This window comes from Mizuhopecten yessoensis, unplaced genomic scaffold (genome assembly GCF_002113885.1).
Source record: "Mizuhopecten yessoensis strain PY_sf001 unplaced genomic scaffold, ASM211388v2 scaffold11185, whole genome shotgun sequence".
NCBI lineage: Eukaryota > Metazoa > Mollusca > Bivalvia > Pectinida > Pectinidae > Mizuhopecten > Mizuhopecten yessoensis.
In genome coordinates, this window is record NW_018408922.1 from 1,947,995 (window position 1) to 1,966,249 (window position 18,255).

The 18,255-nt window shown below is 37.9% G+C and overlaps 1 protein-coding gene across 11 annotated transcripts in view; it reads right to left on the reverse strand.

The window, feature by feature from the left end:
* LOC110440622 (kinesin-like protein KIF26B) overlaps positions 1-18,255 on the reverse strand; it is a 306,581-nt gene that overhangs the window by 16,698 nt on the left and 271,628 nt on the right. For all 11 annotated transcript variants that reach the window (XM_021483784.1, XM_021483785.1, XM_021483783.1 and 8 more), the window contains 5 exons: positions 12,756-12,962; positions 12,168-12,261; positions 6,858-7,055; positions 3,065-3,220; positions 733-825 (listed from right to left, as the gene is read on the reverse strand). In XM_021483784.1, the coding sequence (XP_021339459.1) occupies positions 733-825; positions 3,065-3,220; positions 6,858-7,055; positions 12,168-12,261; positions 12,756-12,962 (748 nt within the window). The remainder of the gene's footprint in view (positions 1-732; positions 826-3,064; positions 3,221-6,857; positions 7,056-12,167; positions 12,262-12,755; positions 12,963-18,255) is intronic.

Here is an 18,255-nt window from a genome sequence, read left to right on the forward strand (position 1 = left end):
ACTTACCCCCCGGGCAGACCTCCTCAGTTTTCTCTACCCCCTTCCAACAAAGCAACAACCCCCCCGCCCCAAACATGAGCACTTATCCCCCAGGCAGACCTGCTCAGTTTTCTCTACCCCCTTCCAACAAAGCAACAACCACCCCGCCCCACACATGAGCACTTACCCCCGGGCAGACCTGCTCAGGTTTCTCTACCCCCTTCCAACAAAGCAACAACAACCCCGCCCAAATACATGAGTTCTTACCCCCGGGCAGACCTGCTTGGTTGGCCTTCTCTACCCTCTTCCAACAAAGCAACAACAACCCCGCCCCAAACATGAGTACTTACCCCCCGGGCAGACCTCCTCAGTTTTCTCTACCCCCTTCCAACAAAGCAACAACAACCCTGCCCCAAACATGAGTACTTACCCCCCAGGCAGACCTGCTCAGTTTTCGCTACCCCCTTCCAACAAAGCAACAACAACCCCGCCCGCCCCAAACATGAGTACTTTCCCCCCGGGCAGACCTGCTCAGTTTTCTCTCCCCCCTTCCAACAAAGCAACAACCACCCCGCCCCACACATGAGCACTTACCCCCGGGCAGACCTGCTCAGGTTTCTCTACCCCCTTCCAACAAAGCAACAACAACCCTGCCCCAAACATGAGTACTTACCCCCCAGGCAGACCTGCTCAGTTTTCTCTACCCCCTTCCAACAAAGCAACAGTAACCCCGCCCCAAACATGAGTACTTACCCCCGGGCAGACCTGCTTGGTTGGCCTTCTCTATCCGGTACTGATATACGTGCAGTGTAAACAGAAGATGTGAGGACCGACTTTCTTCCTCATCTGTAACAACACAAAACAAAAAATCAAAAGATGAAAATCTCATTCCAGAAATTTGGAAAAGACTCTATATAAAATCTGCAAGGATCTACCGTCCTAGGCTGCAAAAATGCGATTCATTTTCCTACAATTTGATCACAAGATTTCAAAGACCAATCGCATATTTAAGTCTCAAATAGGATTTGCGGAGAAAGCATTAAGATGATTTTATCACAAGGGAATCCATTTTTTGGAATAACAATACTTTTAAGTTTCGAATGAGATATGGAAAAGTAAATCAAGAATTTATCTATATACACTCTACAATAATGTTTTACCATAATGATGATGGCTGGATCGCACAACTTCACTCCATCCGAGAGTTTTACATTATGATTAAACCAATAATGCTCACACGACTTTGTATACGACCAGCCGTTAAAATATAGTTATGAAGCATCAGATATGGGTCCTGTACTCTTTACTGTAAGCACAGGAATTTTACTCCGGGGACTGAACCACTTAAGTCGTAATGGCTGCCGCACAACGGCGACAATGAAAACTTCTTAAGAAACCTGTTGTGGCCATTGGAGAGATTGAACAAAATTGCCTTCCTCGGTCATAAATTGTTTTAAATCTGCCCCAATTTCATCATTTTTTCCCCTGGTCTAAATGGATAATTGATGGATAAAAACAGAAGCATAAAGCTGAAGAGTTGCTATACGAAGTCGGATAGCATCTGTTCTAGATTACCCTAACTAGTACCTTTGTGACTCGGGGTTTCCTACTCTACCCTTTTCATTGTGTCCTTTAATCTGAAAGCCATATAGTTCCGCATCAAAGACATAATTCATATCCCATCAGAGTTGTACAATAACATCTTTTTTTATGCTTCTGTGGCTTTTTGGTAACATCCAACGCCCCCCCATTTTTTCTAAACGAGACCCAATATCCATTGACTTGGACTGTTCAAAAGATTTTTATGGGGAATGCAGGATGCGCAGGCCCCTAATCCCCGATTCCAAGCTCGAGTTGTTGTTGACCAGACTGTCTGCAGTTTTACAACAATGAAATCATATCCCTAGAATTACGATAACCAGAGGCCAAGTTCTTTGCCAAACCACAAAACGACTAGCGCCGTCCATGCATGAGGACGTTAATCCCATGTCTGATAATCAACCCTGCCTCCATTACAGAGAAAGGGGAATAATGGGGCAGATTTCTAGTAACGAATTGACATCAAAAGCTGTTCAAAAGATGAGCAACCTCTTTGACAGTGAGAAGATCAAGCCTCTATGGGAGATGAGAAATTTCTTATAAAACTGATATGTCAACAAGTTGATGAAGCCACTGTACTTTTAGAGTGCAAAAAAAAAAAAGAAAAAAAAGAGTTTCATTGAAGTTAAAATTTTAATTAAAATTTCTCTTCATTAACGTTATTATTGCATGTATGTATATATGCTAATAGCTTTCAACAGCAACTTGAGGGAAAATGATTTCTATTTGGGGAAAAAAAAATCCAAATTGATAAATAATCTGAAATTACAGCAGAGTTCTACATTCTACGATACCCTCGAGAACTGACAAAAAAATATTTATGCTACAGGTGAAGTTTAACCACCATGACAATAATTCGGCAAAAATGTTGAGACAGAAATTACATCAAAGCTGACACACGATAGACTAATTTTATCTTTGAAATGAAAAAAACCCACCCAAAACATCTACATCCCGTGGTGGCAGTGCGTTGATACTTGGAAGTAAACACGGGTTGTTTATCACACGAAGATACAAGGTAAATGACTGCAGATACCGGATAAATTGCCTGTCCAGACGATCATATCTGGTCCATATCTTGCGAGATAACATTAGCTAATAGACACTTACACATCATGGCCGATTCCTACAAACATGCGAGGCACTTTGTGTGCCACACAAGAATCGTTGCCAGTGACGTGTTAAGCACGCCAGGTTATGCATATCTGCTATTTCGCACACTGCAGACACTTATCAATGTAAAACAAAAAACGGAAGATCCGACCGGAAAACAAATTGTGGCACCTGACAACAAAATACTTTCATATAGGCAAAAGTCTGTTAATTATTCAAGAAGGGCTGATAATACTTCCATTCCATGAGTGTCTGTTTTACAAATTCTACTTAAGGACTGTTCTATGCTAAAGAAAATATATTTCACACAGCGAGAGATTTAGTCAAAGTGATACAGAAATTAATTAAGATACAGTTGAAATTTTAGTATTACCTAATTTTGTTCGGGCAGCGATGGCCGCGTCCAGGTAGTACGTGGCCCGTTCTGCTGTGGGGGCCCGCAGCTCGCTCTGGTTTTCTAGCTGAGTGCCACAAATCGGGTCCTCCCTGAGGTAAACCCCAGGGGCAGTGCCACTCCCTGACTCAACACCTGAAAACAAATCACCAGGGTTACAAGAGTGGCTCATAACTCATTGGAATACAAAAATATTATATAATCTCATTGTTTTTTTTAATAAACTGTTCATGTAATTGATGAAAACTATTTTGGAATCTTTTTTGTAATTATTTTTCAATTAAGACACCTACATTGTACAAAGCTTTGACAAAACACAGTATTGATCAACACTTTAAAAGGTTTTGAAAACAGGTAACCAAGATCATGCAATATTAAGTTCCCATATAGCTGTTTAGAAACAAATTTTCAAGGTGATAATTCTCGTAACTGAAAGATCCTACAAGTTAAGTTACCGGAGTTTCTTAACCAATTTCCCAGGTGATCTATAAAACCACACACCTGTCGGCAGCTAAATCCATGTCGGAAAATATTTCAAGAAAAAACTGCTTCATACAATGTCGGTGGTGGCTCTGTTGCAAGTACTATATGTCCCAGATAGAGTGGATAGTTCAGGGGGAGAGACAAGGTGCATAGATTATGGAGGAAAGAGAGTGGGGAGGTACGTACTGGTCTGGACTTGTAATTTACAGCCGGAATTTAGCCCTGGCACATGTTGATGTTTATGAGGCAATGTTCAAGCCATTGGGAGGCCCATTTACCAGTTATAGGCAGAGGTTAGCCGTTGGTACTTCAACATGCTTCACTGGTGTGATGCTCGCCATGTTAAAGGCAGGGGGGAGCTGTGGACCGGGTACACCTAGACTAAACCGTGGTGTAACCAATCACCGCCCAGCACTCCATCGGCCTGGTATCAGTAAACAGGTAGTCTGGTCTATAAGACATCATAATGACCTCAGACATCTGTACAGTCGTTGACTTGCATTGAGTTATTTATGGATTCTGTCCCTGGTCCATCGTGTACACATGTTTTTGGACTTTGTATTCCTCCTGGACTTTGATGCATAATAGCATCTATAGCTGTTATTCATTTATGTTTAGCTTTTGTGCTTTTAAAAATATCAGCTTTTAAAATCTGTTTTATGAACCCATTTTCAGTGCAAAGCATTTCAACCCGCAGTCAAATTATGATGCATTAATTGCAATTTCTGGAATCAATATTCTGCTAAGATACTTGAAATTCCTGGAATCTGCAGACCTGCAGGAACTTTTAAACACTGTTCCTACCTTCTTCATCGCTTGTGGGGTGAGAAATCAACATTTCATTGTAAGACGCACAAATAAACGACAAACAATCAGTGCAACGCTTTAATGAGAGAAACTTGTGGCAGAGACATGGCGGCATTTCAACAACTTGTAGGTTTACGATTCTGTGGGTTGTAATTCCGTGACAACCTTTAAGCAATTGCAGCAAACATTTGTGTGCGTTTTTACAACCGAAGTAATTTATTACTGACAGGCTATTGTAAGGATGTCGGCAGTTAGATCACTTTAGAACAAGATCGAGTTATACGTAAATTTTTTTGCCCACCTCCTAAAGAACTCTCCTGTTTACGAGACATGGCCGGCGTACCTGTATGATCAGGTACCGCTGTCAGACGCCGAAGCCTGCCAACGGACGCCTTATGCCTCAACATTACACAAAGTGTGTTAACATCCGTCACATCCAAGGGAGGTAATTAGCAATCTAATGTATACAATCAATTAACATTTCCTATATGGGAGATAAAATGCAAGTTGGCATTCAGCCCATGAGCTAACCAAAATATTGTTCCTTTTTACTTTTTGTAGTCAGCAATTATCCTGAGAGGATTTGTATTAAATTTTTTTGAAATTCAGAAATTTGAAACAAATACATCATTATAAAATATGAGATTTTCATTCATTTAGCTAAAACGATAATGAGATCAAGATATTTACATGCTTCAATGACTTTTGAAGACATTAATAAATCATATCTCGACACTGACAACTGGTAAAGACATTCAGAGTACGCAAAGAAGCTAGACCATGTTGGGATGGTTCCATAACCAATTATCAATATTTCAAATCAGGAACCTGTCATCCGATCTAATACATCTGAAATAGTCTGAATTGGAAACCAATTCGGGCTCTGAATAAGAGAAAGCACATCTTGTAATATTTCAGCAACAATATATCTTAGCGTCTAATCGCAGACCAATCTTCAATTTTTCGAATCAAGAGACTGCCATCTGATCTGAGCGTCTCAAAGAGTCTGAATCAGAGGTCCCAATCATTGCAATATCTAAAATGTCTGAATCTGAGACTTGGTGCTTTTATCTATTCGTCTGCTTTTGTGCCCAGCCTGACACTTATGTTTTTGACCAAAGTGTCATGTCCCCCATACCCACAATGGCGAGTGTTCTGTAATCACAGACTCCATATAACGGGTGCTGAGGAATTGAATACAGATGAAGACCGCTGCCTTCTGCCTTCAGTAACTAATACACCAGAGAAGTGTGTAAGGGAGCCCTGCAGTGGCTGCTACAGAGGCTGGCTGAGTTTATAAAAGGTGTACCAAGCTATCACAGAGTGCAGTTCCATACAGAATTAAAGCACAACACAGTCTATTGATTCCAACCTGCTGCAATTGTTCCAGAGAAAAATATTATATTGCGGATGCATACTGCCATGCATTTTAAGTCTTCAAGGTAAAAAAAAATACTTTACGGTAAACCCAATTACAACTTGGTACTAAACCTGGCTAATGAATCTAGTCATCCAATCAGGACACTAGCTCCTATACCCATACTAATTGACGTGTGTCGTGCCTTCGTAATGATGTTATTCAGGCGTGAGTGAGGATTTTTTGTCGAACGGTAATTCTTGTCTACAATACTGCACAATAGTGGACATTTATTCGGTACTTGATCGCTGGGAAGTGATGTGTACTGTTGGTTTTTTTAACCCCAAAGAACTCCAGCGGATCAAGGTATACATGTTATCTATGTATATATACAAAAATATCGTCCATTATGACTCAGCCCGTTCCCTCGGAGGACTTCGATACAGTAAAATGTCACACCGATACTCTGTGATCTTCCGTGTCTATTTTGGACAGCGAAAACCTAGTGTAGGTGCTTTCTTCATGAATATTTCACTGCTCGAGCTCAATTTAATTCCATTACTCCGTAACTAAATATTCCAGACATACTGTAAAGTGCATGGTGCCAACGTTTGACGGAATGGAAAGTGTGAATCCATGCTCCGTATCGTTCATACAGAGTCCATCAATTTCGCTGTCACACTTTTTCCAGGTCAAGGTTGCGTTTTTGAAAGCATTGGCGTAAAACTGTTGCATATGTTTCAACTGCAGTTGCTTCATCAGTGTTTTCATTCTGCTGATACAGCTGGACATCCAGGAATGCTGAATAGTTAATTGACAGTGATATGAGAAGTCGCTTTTTTCCCTCCACACACCGCTACTTGTGACAATTAAAACTTAATTGCAAACGGACGAATTGTGATCATAAATAAATAAAACCTTTTAGTGAAAAAGGTAAATATCCTAAAATCATGATAGTTTTATGAAATCAGTTATCAACTCATTCACCCCTGGTGAAAACACATTTGAACTCCTCCAATTCAAAGGTTGGAATAGTTCATTACGAAATTTCAGGGGTGAACGAGTTAATGCAAACTGCTTATTTCGATTTAGAAACAAGTTTTTTGGTGATGGGGAGCAAATTACCTGCAGCAACGTCAGAAAGAAGATCTTTGAGGCACTCGGCTTTTCCAGTTACTTCCACTGCGGACACTCGGACAGAGAATCGTGCCCCAGTCTTCTCCTTCTGTTCGTTGATGAGACGGAACAACCATGCGATTGCACACGGAATGATCCCTAACGTATGAGCTGATTGGTCCTGACCTACCATTGTATACGATTTACCTGTAATTAAAACAAAACACCTGTATTATCAGATTGGAGAAAAATAATTCAGGCTCAAATGGATTTGAAACAAGCTACCTGAAATTTTACAAATCCACTTAAAATTCACCTTTTTTAAACCTAAAATTCTTCTGAAACTTTGAACATTTTATATGCTTGGCAAAGAAAAAATAAAACATGCAAGATAGTAAATATACAGGTTTCTGAATAATTCTACACCTTTTAAAAAAAAAAGTGGATTTTCTAATTCACTATCGTAACCTGGCCATGGGAGAACACAATTTTTAAAGACTTTGATATTTCAGCTTTTAAACCGTTTGAAAAATATATTCCGTGCAAGACAAAATCAAGCAAATGTTCTGTTAAGTTATTCGATTTATTATCACTGAACGATTTTCAAAGAAATACAAAATATGTTTTCATCACAAATTATGAATCATTTCCAATCAAAATTCCCCAAGTAACATGTGGTTTTAGGGCCATTTGCTATACAATAACTCCGTAATTTCTTGCATTAGCATACCGTCACACAAACTGGTTCAGAATATGACAATGATATGTTATTTGCCACGGTCCACTGCCCTAATAGCGACTTGATTCCCTCTCTACGAGCATTTTGGCAGACCTTTAATTCAGAGAGCTACATGCAAGCACGTGCAAAGCCAACAAAATAACACGACCCAGGAATGCATTTCCCCTTTGGGAGATTTACCCCAATATGGACGCAGTCCTTTCATTATCGTAATGAGTATTCATGGATCATACAGAATCACTTAATTGTTTTGTACTCCCCAATACTTAAGCTCATCTAATGAGCCACATTGTCATGTTTCCTTAAGTCCCTTTACTCTGTTGGAATTCTAGCTTCGCACCGAGCCCTAAGACATTGATAATTTATTTCATTAGAGGGAAACTCGCCACAATAAAAACATGATCGGGCCCTTTCGGGGCTATTCAATAAAGGCATAATTGGCCTTTTCATCTCCAACTAGATGACACATGTTTTTGAAGAGGGACGAAAAATGTCTTGTCAAAATGGGAAGCAACAGAGCGCGACAAATTGAATTAGAAAACAATATCACTACACCATATCAATATGCAGGAATAGACATAACTGTGTATAGCAGGCACCGGTACTAATTGCCTTGACTATATTTCATTTATTCAATACAACGGCCTGTCGTTTTTGTGGCCGATAATTTAATTTCCACACGTTTTGGTGAAGATTGGATTTTCTGAGTCATCTGAAGTTTTCTTATAATATCTAACTTTATCAGAGAGCTAGGTGACTTGGTGACCAGAGGGTTCACTCGGTAACGCAATCTGCCGTCCAAATTTGTTTTTGTTCATTTTATATTCAAAATTGAATAAACTTTAGCCTCAATAGGTTCAGTCATGTGACGCATACAAGATACACAAACGTGTTCTGTCAGAATTCCTAAAATATACATAATAAACATCAACACTGATTGATGAATATGACACTTTTTTTCTGGTTTTCAGCGAGGGGTGTTCAGGAAAAACATAACGTTTATCATTCCGAAGATATTTAAAAAGATGTCTATACATTTGTTCTCATTTGAGAATACAAGATTTCTCCTGGTAATGTTGAAACTTTTCTCAAATCACTGGCAGAAGTAATGCCTTACACCGAATATGTTGACAAGGACCTATATATATACGTCAAGTTCAGATATCCGAGCTCCAGCATTGTACCCATATGGAAAATATTACAGGAGAAGATGGCCCCTAGTCTGACAGTTAAATACTACCGAGCTTCCTCTAATTACCAAAATTGATGGGTAAGACTACAATCAACACACGTGTGACGCATCCCCCTCCACAAGACTGTTCCAGGATTAAACTCGACAGACGACGCAAGCCAGAAGAGTTCCAATGACAAGGGGAGGCTATCATTATCTGGATAAATGTCAAAATTAGCCAAGGATAAAAGTTTTCCGAAATTCCTTGTGCTAACAGTATCAATTGTAGTGATGCTACGTTTTGATGTTGTACAAAATGTTTGTGTACGCTTTCAAAATGTCTCACATTCGTCACACGACCAGACTGCGGAATGTGCCTAACAAGACTTCCCATGAAAATTCCAACTCATGCAGTCTATTATTCAGGAATAATCTGAAGAATTCTCTTCAAAGTGACAATAGCATGTTTTGACAGTAGGAAGGCGGGGCAAAAACTGCTAATGAGCATTACTTTTCCCATCAACATGTTAATTACTCTAAAAACACACTTTATAATTATAAATTCGGCTGATAATTAAATTACCCATCTATCCATGGCCTACATTTAACCCCTAAGCACTTGCAAAATAACGTCCCTCAATAATCAGAAATTTTTAAGGGCAAAATATAAACATCCAGAAAACCATCAATTTTTCTATTTATTTTATTGCTGTAAAATAAACAAGTTTATATCAATTATTCTACACAAAAGTATTATATTTCAGATGTAAGAATTTCACCAGGCGAGTCCTTCAGAAGAGTTTTTCACTTGGTACATTCCAGTACTTATTCAATATTTTAACTATTAAGTTTAAGTAGTTTAGTCTTTATATTGTTTAAGTTTTTAATAATATCATTAATGAAAATCAAACTGTACTTAGTATTATAGATAAAATTTATTTGAAACAAGACTTTAGAATCGGAACACTGACATTTCTAAACTCATCGCAAACATTCCCATGGACTGGTATTTCAATCACATGTCTAACATTCAAATCAATCATATTTTTGTAAATGCTTAATTAAGCTCTAAGCTAAGTTAAACACCATTCCAGGGCCCTATCAAAATTCAAATTTCCCTTGACCAAGCATGTTTGGATTGAGCAAATGTAGCATTTTAGCTTGGGCTCTTTTTCACGCGCAATTAGCACAGGTCTTGGAAGTGTTGAAAGGGACCATCAAAACCACATCTATTCTCTGACCATAATGGTTTCTGCTTGTCCAGGGCCCTGATGAGCTCATCAACAAGGAACTGCATAAACCAGACGTTATCCCGTAGGATCTCAGCGGGGAGAGCTCATCAGCGGAGCAGAGGAAGATGGGAGACTCGGCTGGTGTGGTTTCTAGTAATTTAGTTATTGTTTCACAAACTGCAATCAGATGTGACCAACACACTCACAAACACAGGTATCAGTCATTTTGTTTTGTCTTTTGCGATACATTTTTTTCACTTATTATATTGGTGAAATATCTCTGAGCCCAAATGAAATACAACTTTTATGGTGATGAATCTGATGACTATGGCATTATAATCCTATACAATGCCTTTTGGAATACTTTCGCCTCAGTACAAGTATTGCTGCTAAACCCCAGTATAACGTGAAAACCCTGTAAAATGCCAACCCCATTTATAATATCAAACCTCTTTACAACATGAAAATCTTATATGATGCCAAACTCCTTTATTACCCCAATCCATTGTAAAATTTCAACCAAATTCATATGCCAAAACTATATCGTCAAAACTCCTTACATTGTTGATAACCTTCCAAATACCAATCCCCTGTATACTGACAAACCCCTTTATATTGCCAATGACTTTAAATGCCAGAAATTTTGTAACAGAATAGCAAGGTCTAAATCTGTTTTTTAAACTTTGCATACAAGACGGACTCCGAGAGACGTTATTTCATACAATACTTCTAATTAGATTTCACAAGCAGGAAAAAAACTCACTTTTATAATGAACAGTTTGATAGTGAAATGTCAGATTTCCTTTGATCAATTTATGCAATAAAATTGAAAATATGACGAATATTATTCAAAACTTAAATCTGACTCATGCCTCGAACGTTCTTTGGGAATTTCAGTTCCACTTGGTCAAAGAAATTAAAAAAATCTTTTGATATCAAATTTTGCCTAAAAAATATTGCCAAATAAATTGTTCTAAAATTTGCTTGATATTTTGAATTACAAATGATATATCGTTTATCAGAGGCTGTTGAATCATTACAACCCAAACCATTGCGCTTTTTATGTTTCTTTTTTTCAACATAATGAATGTATAAATTTCATCACGCTAATTGATTTTGACAAGGCTAAATTTTACTGCACGATAGCATGGCTACGGATGCACCTTGAGATTTTTTTTTTCCTTTGATAAAAAAACAAATGGAAAAGACTCAGGAAAACGTTTGAAAATTATAACCAGTTTCCTCATCATTAATGGGGAAAATTCTCTACACATGTGCCCATAACTACGATATGTATTTTATTATTTCCTTCGGAAAAAAAAACTAACAAGGAATGCAAATGGATTCTCTTCATGCAAAGCATCAGCTACTAGCCCTGATGGTCCATATTGTGATGTGGCGCTCTTCAATACAGAATATGATAGGGTTATGTATGAATTCATGCGAACATTATTTTGTACTTTATAGCGTTGCGGATTTTTGTTTTTCAATCTGATCCGCTGCGAAACTTTGATTACAGGAGGAGGTCCAGTAATGGTGAGAGTCCCAGGCTAATAATTCGTAATGTGGATACTCGTTAACTTGATCCGAAGCCTGTCAGAATGTCGACTTGGGGTGTGATCTCGGAAAGTGTGCAGCAGCATATAGCGTTTTAACAAAGTGTTGCCTTGCATGACACTTACAAGATGGTTTCTTGAATATAAATGGCCGAGTTTAGGTATCTCAATGGGACTAAGATCTTAACTGGATATTTATCAAGTTCAAATGCACTTTTATCACTATCAAATTTCAAAACTTTATCACGATGATGTTATGTTCAAATCAATAACTTTTTAACATTTCTTGATAGAGGAAGATTGCAGATGGGGTAAAAGGGAGGTAATTCGAGATTCTTTATATCAAGAATAAAAGATTGCAGACTGCAGAAATAAATTCTTACAAAAAAACCCAGATAAATATCGCTTCAGTTGTATTTTGATTTAGTCGACAGGGAACCAAAGTTCCGGGATTTTCTTGATGATAGAAAAAATCTTTCATATCTACGTTAAAGTTATTAATAAGTAGTGATTCTTCTTTTAAGATTTCTTTTTAAGACTTGCTGCAAACATGTAAATTTAAATGTTAGTGAGAAATCAGCACATTTCACTATTTTCTACACAAAGTGACCGTCTGCTTACCGAGTTTTGAGTAGCCGTAGGTAAACAGACATCCGTCGGCTCCGTTCACGACTCCCTGGATGATTTCCGTTAAACTACTGGCACACACCTCCGTCTATTTATAGAACAGAACAAAGAAAAGAACAAATACATCAATGGACTTTCTTGTTACAGACATCAAAACTGAACTTCTTTTCATCCGAGCTACGATAACGGATGTAGGTAAGGCTGATGGGAAGGTCCAGAATACTAAGGACATGGGAAGTAATTATCGTTATTTTTCATTGAGGAAAAACCCGAAGAAGACCACTTATCAGTAAAATTTCCACCTTGAATGAATAAAAGAAAAGAACTCAGGCTAACTATAGGTTACTTTACTTAATCACGATGTAATTAATGCATCAGATTTGGTAGGTCTTTGATGCTTTTGTCTTCAAGGGATGCCTGAACTCTCGAACCACTTCCATTTGTTGTTGTGGGCTACAAGATAATAATGCCACTTTCCTGTTTTACTGTTTTGCACTTCTGAACTTTTTGTCCAGAAAAAATTCTTCTTATTTTATTATTTCTCTATGATTTTCTCATTTTTATTTTTTTTACGATATTTACCTGTGAATCATCAGGTGAAAAGACGGCATCAAAGGCAAACATCTTTGGAGCAGTTGTCGTGGCGGTCCTCCGATGGGCTGCAGTTGTAAAGCCCGCCGCAGTAGGATCGTAGACTGTCACTTGTTTTTTGCGGGGGTCGATGGCTAGGAAGGAATTTCCTTGTTCTCCGTAATGAGTGGAGGGGCAAATCTTCAACATCACCTTCACCTGAAGTGACAGAAAAATTACATACGCATGAAAAAACGATCTTTATCTTCAATGCCCGACGTTGTTAACTTATCAGTTTTATACTCATATTGATAAAATAATTATTTCATAAAAATATGCATTGAAACAAATGTGCTACATGGGACACAGATTGAAATGAGAAGTATTAATTGTTTTAACTTCAAACTTCCATGAAAAGTTGTATATATCATTCCTCATTTCAATTTGTCACTTTTATCAATTACCAACAACATATTTCAATTAAGGTCCCCCTTTCCATCATAGCGATTCCTATATTTGTCTCCCTTGAGGCACCAACAATCCCCTTTGTAATGCAAAATGTTTCCAGGACAAACGGTGAGAGTTTAACAAACTTTTCTGGTAAATAAATTTTAGCGAGCGGTACTTTCATATTTTTTTTTCAAAATGATGAAACAATAATTATTCATCAAAATGAAGGCAGCAGCAGCATCAGTAGTTTCTCATCCTCAGCCCAATATAAGATTTATGTACAAACAACAGGGAATCTCTAGACTTAATTTCCCAACCTTAATTACTCCAGTAATCGTCAAGTAGCCTCGCCTGAAAGGTGTTGGTGGGCTAGCTGTCTAGTCGCAGACATTTTACTGACCACCTGATCAGTGACCCTTCAGCTGACCACTGGAGTCTATCAAACCACAGGAAATTGTAAGGAACCACAATACGAGGCAAATTTCTGGTCACAGGGTCAAAAATGCCGGTAAAGATCAAGTTATTAATCTCACTAAAGTTATAACGGTCCTATTTATGATCTATAACAATTTTTAAGAAGAGAATGGTAATTTGATTTTTGAGAAGAATTTGTATACAGGGAAAGTTGAGCTATTGATTATGGATGTTTCTGCATTAGAATATAGGCTGATTTAAATGTCAAGGTCATTCACAATAATTCAGGCATTTGGAGTTATTCAAGAAATGTAAAGCTTCATTTAAACCATACAAATGTGTGTTTGCAATGTCTGATTGACAATTCATTTACACATGTACTCCTCATAAATATTTGAAAAATTTATCTGATTTTTTCTTTCTTTCTGGAGCCCAAAAAAGAAATGCAAGGGCTTCACTACAATACAATCTGTTAACTCACTGATAAACGCTTCTCATGATTGGAGTTGATTAAATCCGACTCTCAATTCAACCAAATGAAAACAAATTTTTCTCAATTTCCACCTCATTTCACTCCCAAATTCCTACATTGAGCAATCAATTTAACATTAAAAGTGGTCGCGCGGACATCATCCGAGGTCTCGCTCAAAAAAAAAGAAGAAAATGTAGCCAGTCACTCCAAATTCATTCGCAATGAACAGAGAGTGTCCCAGACAATCTGAACAAGCTTTATTCCCAGCGATCTCTTTTTAAATTATTAGGCGACCCGACTCTACATTTTGAACCATTATCACTGGCACTCGTTGGTTAAACCAATTGATGAAACTCCATCAGACCCGGCCACTCTACAGGGGCGTTCGTCAGGGCGCGCTCGGCTTGATGCGCTACGTCTTCTGTGTTTTCTATAGCCATTGAATAATTCGTAATTAGTAGACAATTAGATTTAATGGTCCCCGGAGAAAGACCAGGAGGAAGGAACAGTGCGATGCATACCAAACAACACTGTTGCATGTGGAGGCTTGAGTAGACCCCCAATCACACGATCCCGGAAGAGTAATAAAATTGTAACATATTCAACAATTTAGTTATCTTGTCAAAGAAAATACCATCAAGGCATTTGGCATGTGAACTTATATCAAGTTTGCATCGGGAGAATATCTGATTTGCGAGGAGCTCGGGGACCCTACAGCATATTATGAGCCGCAGAAATAAAGGAAGAATATTTGCTAAGTCTCTTTGAAGAAAAAAAAGATCCCTGTTTCCGATTCAACTTTCGAATCTTGAGGATCACATGTTGCTTCAAGACTGTTGAACCACCAGAGACATAATGAAAAGAGAAATAACGTTTATCAGAGCAGAACTCCATCTTTGATAACAATAAGCTCGATTCAATCTGCAATACTTGTGAAATTTATATGTTTTATTACCTATAATTAGAAATACGAGATGAAATAAAAATGTTATGATAAAATCGAATCCCGATCGCCTGACTCGTATAAATTTCATTTCATAAACTTAATAGGTTGCATACATGACATGGCAATGTAAAACTGATACATAGGTTTTCATTTTATTGCTAGATGGTTTTCAAATAAAACATTCTGCACAAATACGGAATAAAAACTGCTCGTTAATGTCAGAGAAGAAACAGAAGAATATAAACGAGAGAGCGGATATAATTAAAGCGTCTGTCAGACAATCTACAAATAAAATTCAAAGATGAAAATTGAGCCTGGTCTCGATCAAACTCAATTCCAGTTAACATTTTCCCCCCGAACGGTTACGAAAAATTCAAGAAATCTCCACGGCATTACCATATATAATAGTTTTAGACGTCGCTTTGAAAGAGTCAGGCAACCCTATATCAATGCAGGCTATATGGCTGTGATAAATACATGGTGCGTGCGTTGTGATGGACGTCACGCGGACTACGCCCTAATATGGTCAAGTCAGGTAAACTTTTAAGAAACATGAAGAATCTGGCAGGAACAGGTCCCCAGGGTCCGTTAAAGAAAAATGTCTGTTTTGTGATTCTTGAGTCTCCATGCGTGTCCATGTGGTGTAAATTCCTGTGAAATTGGTCATTCTTTTTTTATTTCACATTTAAATGCATTCCTTTGACCTCGGATTTCGTTTTTGATGAAAGATGTTCTTCATCACCGTAAGACAAAGTACGATAGCTAATACAATACATGTATATCTCGGGTTCCCTTTGGTGAAAATGTTTCGAGATAGCAAAGGATAGATAGTATACGGAACGGTCAGACAATTTGTATATAGCATGGGTATAATAACGTTTGTTGTCTAGGCAAATTGACACTAACAGTGGAAACACGCTGGGTAAAGATCGCAGAGATGTCGGGATATCTAAGACACGACAACAATCAACCCTTAGAAGTCAGGTTCTGAATCGTAAAAAAAATCAGGATGAAAATCAACAGAGTTTGTACAACTTTCAGGGATCTAGAAATAACGGTTATACAAATTACTCGGCGAAAGTTTAGATCTCGATCATACTTATGCAATAATCTTGAAAGTTTGATTTAAATATAACATGGTAAATAAACTGTCGTCAGTTTTTTTGTTAAATTTATTGACAATAATTTTCATTCAGTAATAATTACAAGTGTAACTGGTCTAGTGAAATAGCTTGTACATATTTATGNCCACCCCCACCCCCACCCCCAAACACATTTATTAATACTTACAACCGCAGTCTTTAAGAAGCCTGCTAGCCTCTTAAAATTGTAATATCATGACTAGGGATGGTTGATGGGGCATATGGGGAACAGGAATCAGAATATAATGCATTATGGGTAATATCATACATTAACCAATCAAATCCAATGTAAACAAGCTATAATAATGGTGTGCTGCCATAAAAATTCCATCAAGACCTTTCAGAAAACGACCAAAACTAATCAGGTTTATGAAATAGGTACTGATGACAATCTTGCCACATTCTAATACAAGTCGTATACACCATTCAATGAGCGACGGTACATTTTTTTCTCGTCGCGTAGTAATTTTCAGTGACGGAGGCAAAGCATTGCGTATGAATTGACAACATACGACGAATAACAATAGTTGTGGAAATTCTGATACAATTACCGAGGTACCATCAAGTAACGTTTTTATATTAGTTTTTATATTCGTGTAAAAGAATGAGGTTATATTTACACCTGATAGTACTTAGTTTATGGGGCGACCAGGTGTTACAAGCATTGCCCCCTTAAACTGTGGACTGACAATGAATGGCTCAAGTGCAACCCAACTAATAGGGCCAGATGAAGTGTTTATTATTATATCTACCTAAAGATATTCCTTATCATCTGCAGATAGTGTATACATTTGTTTCATGTGTTGTTAGCTTTGAAGACAAAATTATCCATACAAGATATTGCCATATATATTGCAACTCACAATAAATTTTATCCAACATTGGCATCCAATGGTCACATGGACACAAGAAAGAAAAAATGAAATCAAAATATTTAAAATAAAACATTGAAAAATGGCAAAATGAAAAAGAAAGATTTTTGTTAAATATTTTGTAAGCTAACATAACTTTTAAACAAACTCCGGCTAATCTGGACAATTGAAAGCCATCATCGCAATTCAGTCACAAACTCACTTCAGCATCTTCTTGACACTTGATCTCAAGATACTACATACAGGGCAGATTCAAGAGTTTTTCTGCCCTATCATTTTGTTCAAGAGTCCAGCTGTATCTTCTCCTCCATCAGCAGAATGTTTTAATTTTAAAACTGAAGGATTTGGACCGTTATCTAAATCAGTTAATTGACCAGTCGTTCATAATTCATCAGAAAGGCATTTCATTGACCAAGATTTTTTACGATTTGTTATCGCACCTTCGACTGGAAAACCTTTAAACTTTTAAACACCTCTTGGGTGTACGATATTAAAACACTTGAGATGTGCTCATCAACTCAGATCACCTCGTCCACATCTATTGAAAGAATCTCATTTTTCATCATATCAAAGACCATCTTAATTGTTTATGAAAACCCTGAAGACACCTTTACCTTAATAGCTTGGTGGGGGATTTGTAACCCAATACCAAATTGTATCGGGGGTGCTAAAGTGGTCAAGAGGAAGAACTCAAGAAGGTGAGGTATGCGTCATTCATAATTTCAGGTTTTACGAAAAATATGAATTTATGCTTTTCACTGACTCATAAATAATCCGTTATTGCACGGAAAAACAAAATGCCAACAGCATGCTTCTGAGATATGATCTAACATTTCTCTCGCACAGCTAGAGACAGAAGAGGCCACAATGAATATGTTGATGGTCATTGAAGATTACTCTAGCACTTCACCGATAACAAAATGTTTCCTCCTGATGTCGAAACCTTCTATTGACATGGAGGGTCGTTTAGTTGTCTTGACTATGGTACCGTAGAAACTCTGCCCGAAGAAGTTCCCTCTGGCTACGTACTTTATAGTTCAGACAAACTTAGGGAGGATAAAAATAAAAGATGGATACAGGGCAAGATGCAATGGGGGAAGGGGGAGAACATGAACAAGGGATCAAGGTCTTAGCTGACATAGAAACTTCTCCCTTCCCCTTGGCCTGTGTACTTTAGNGGGTGGGGGGGTAGGATAAAAGATGGATGGGGAGTGAT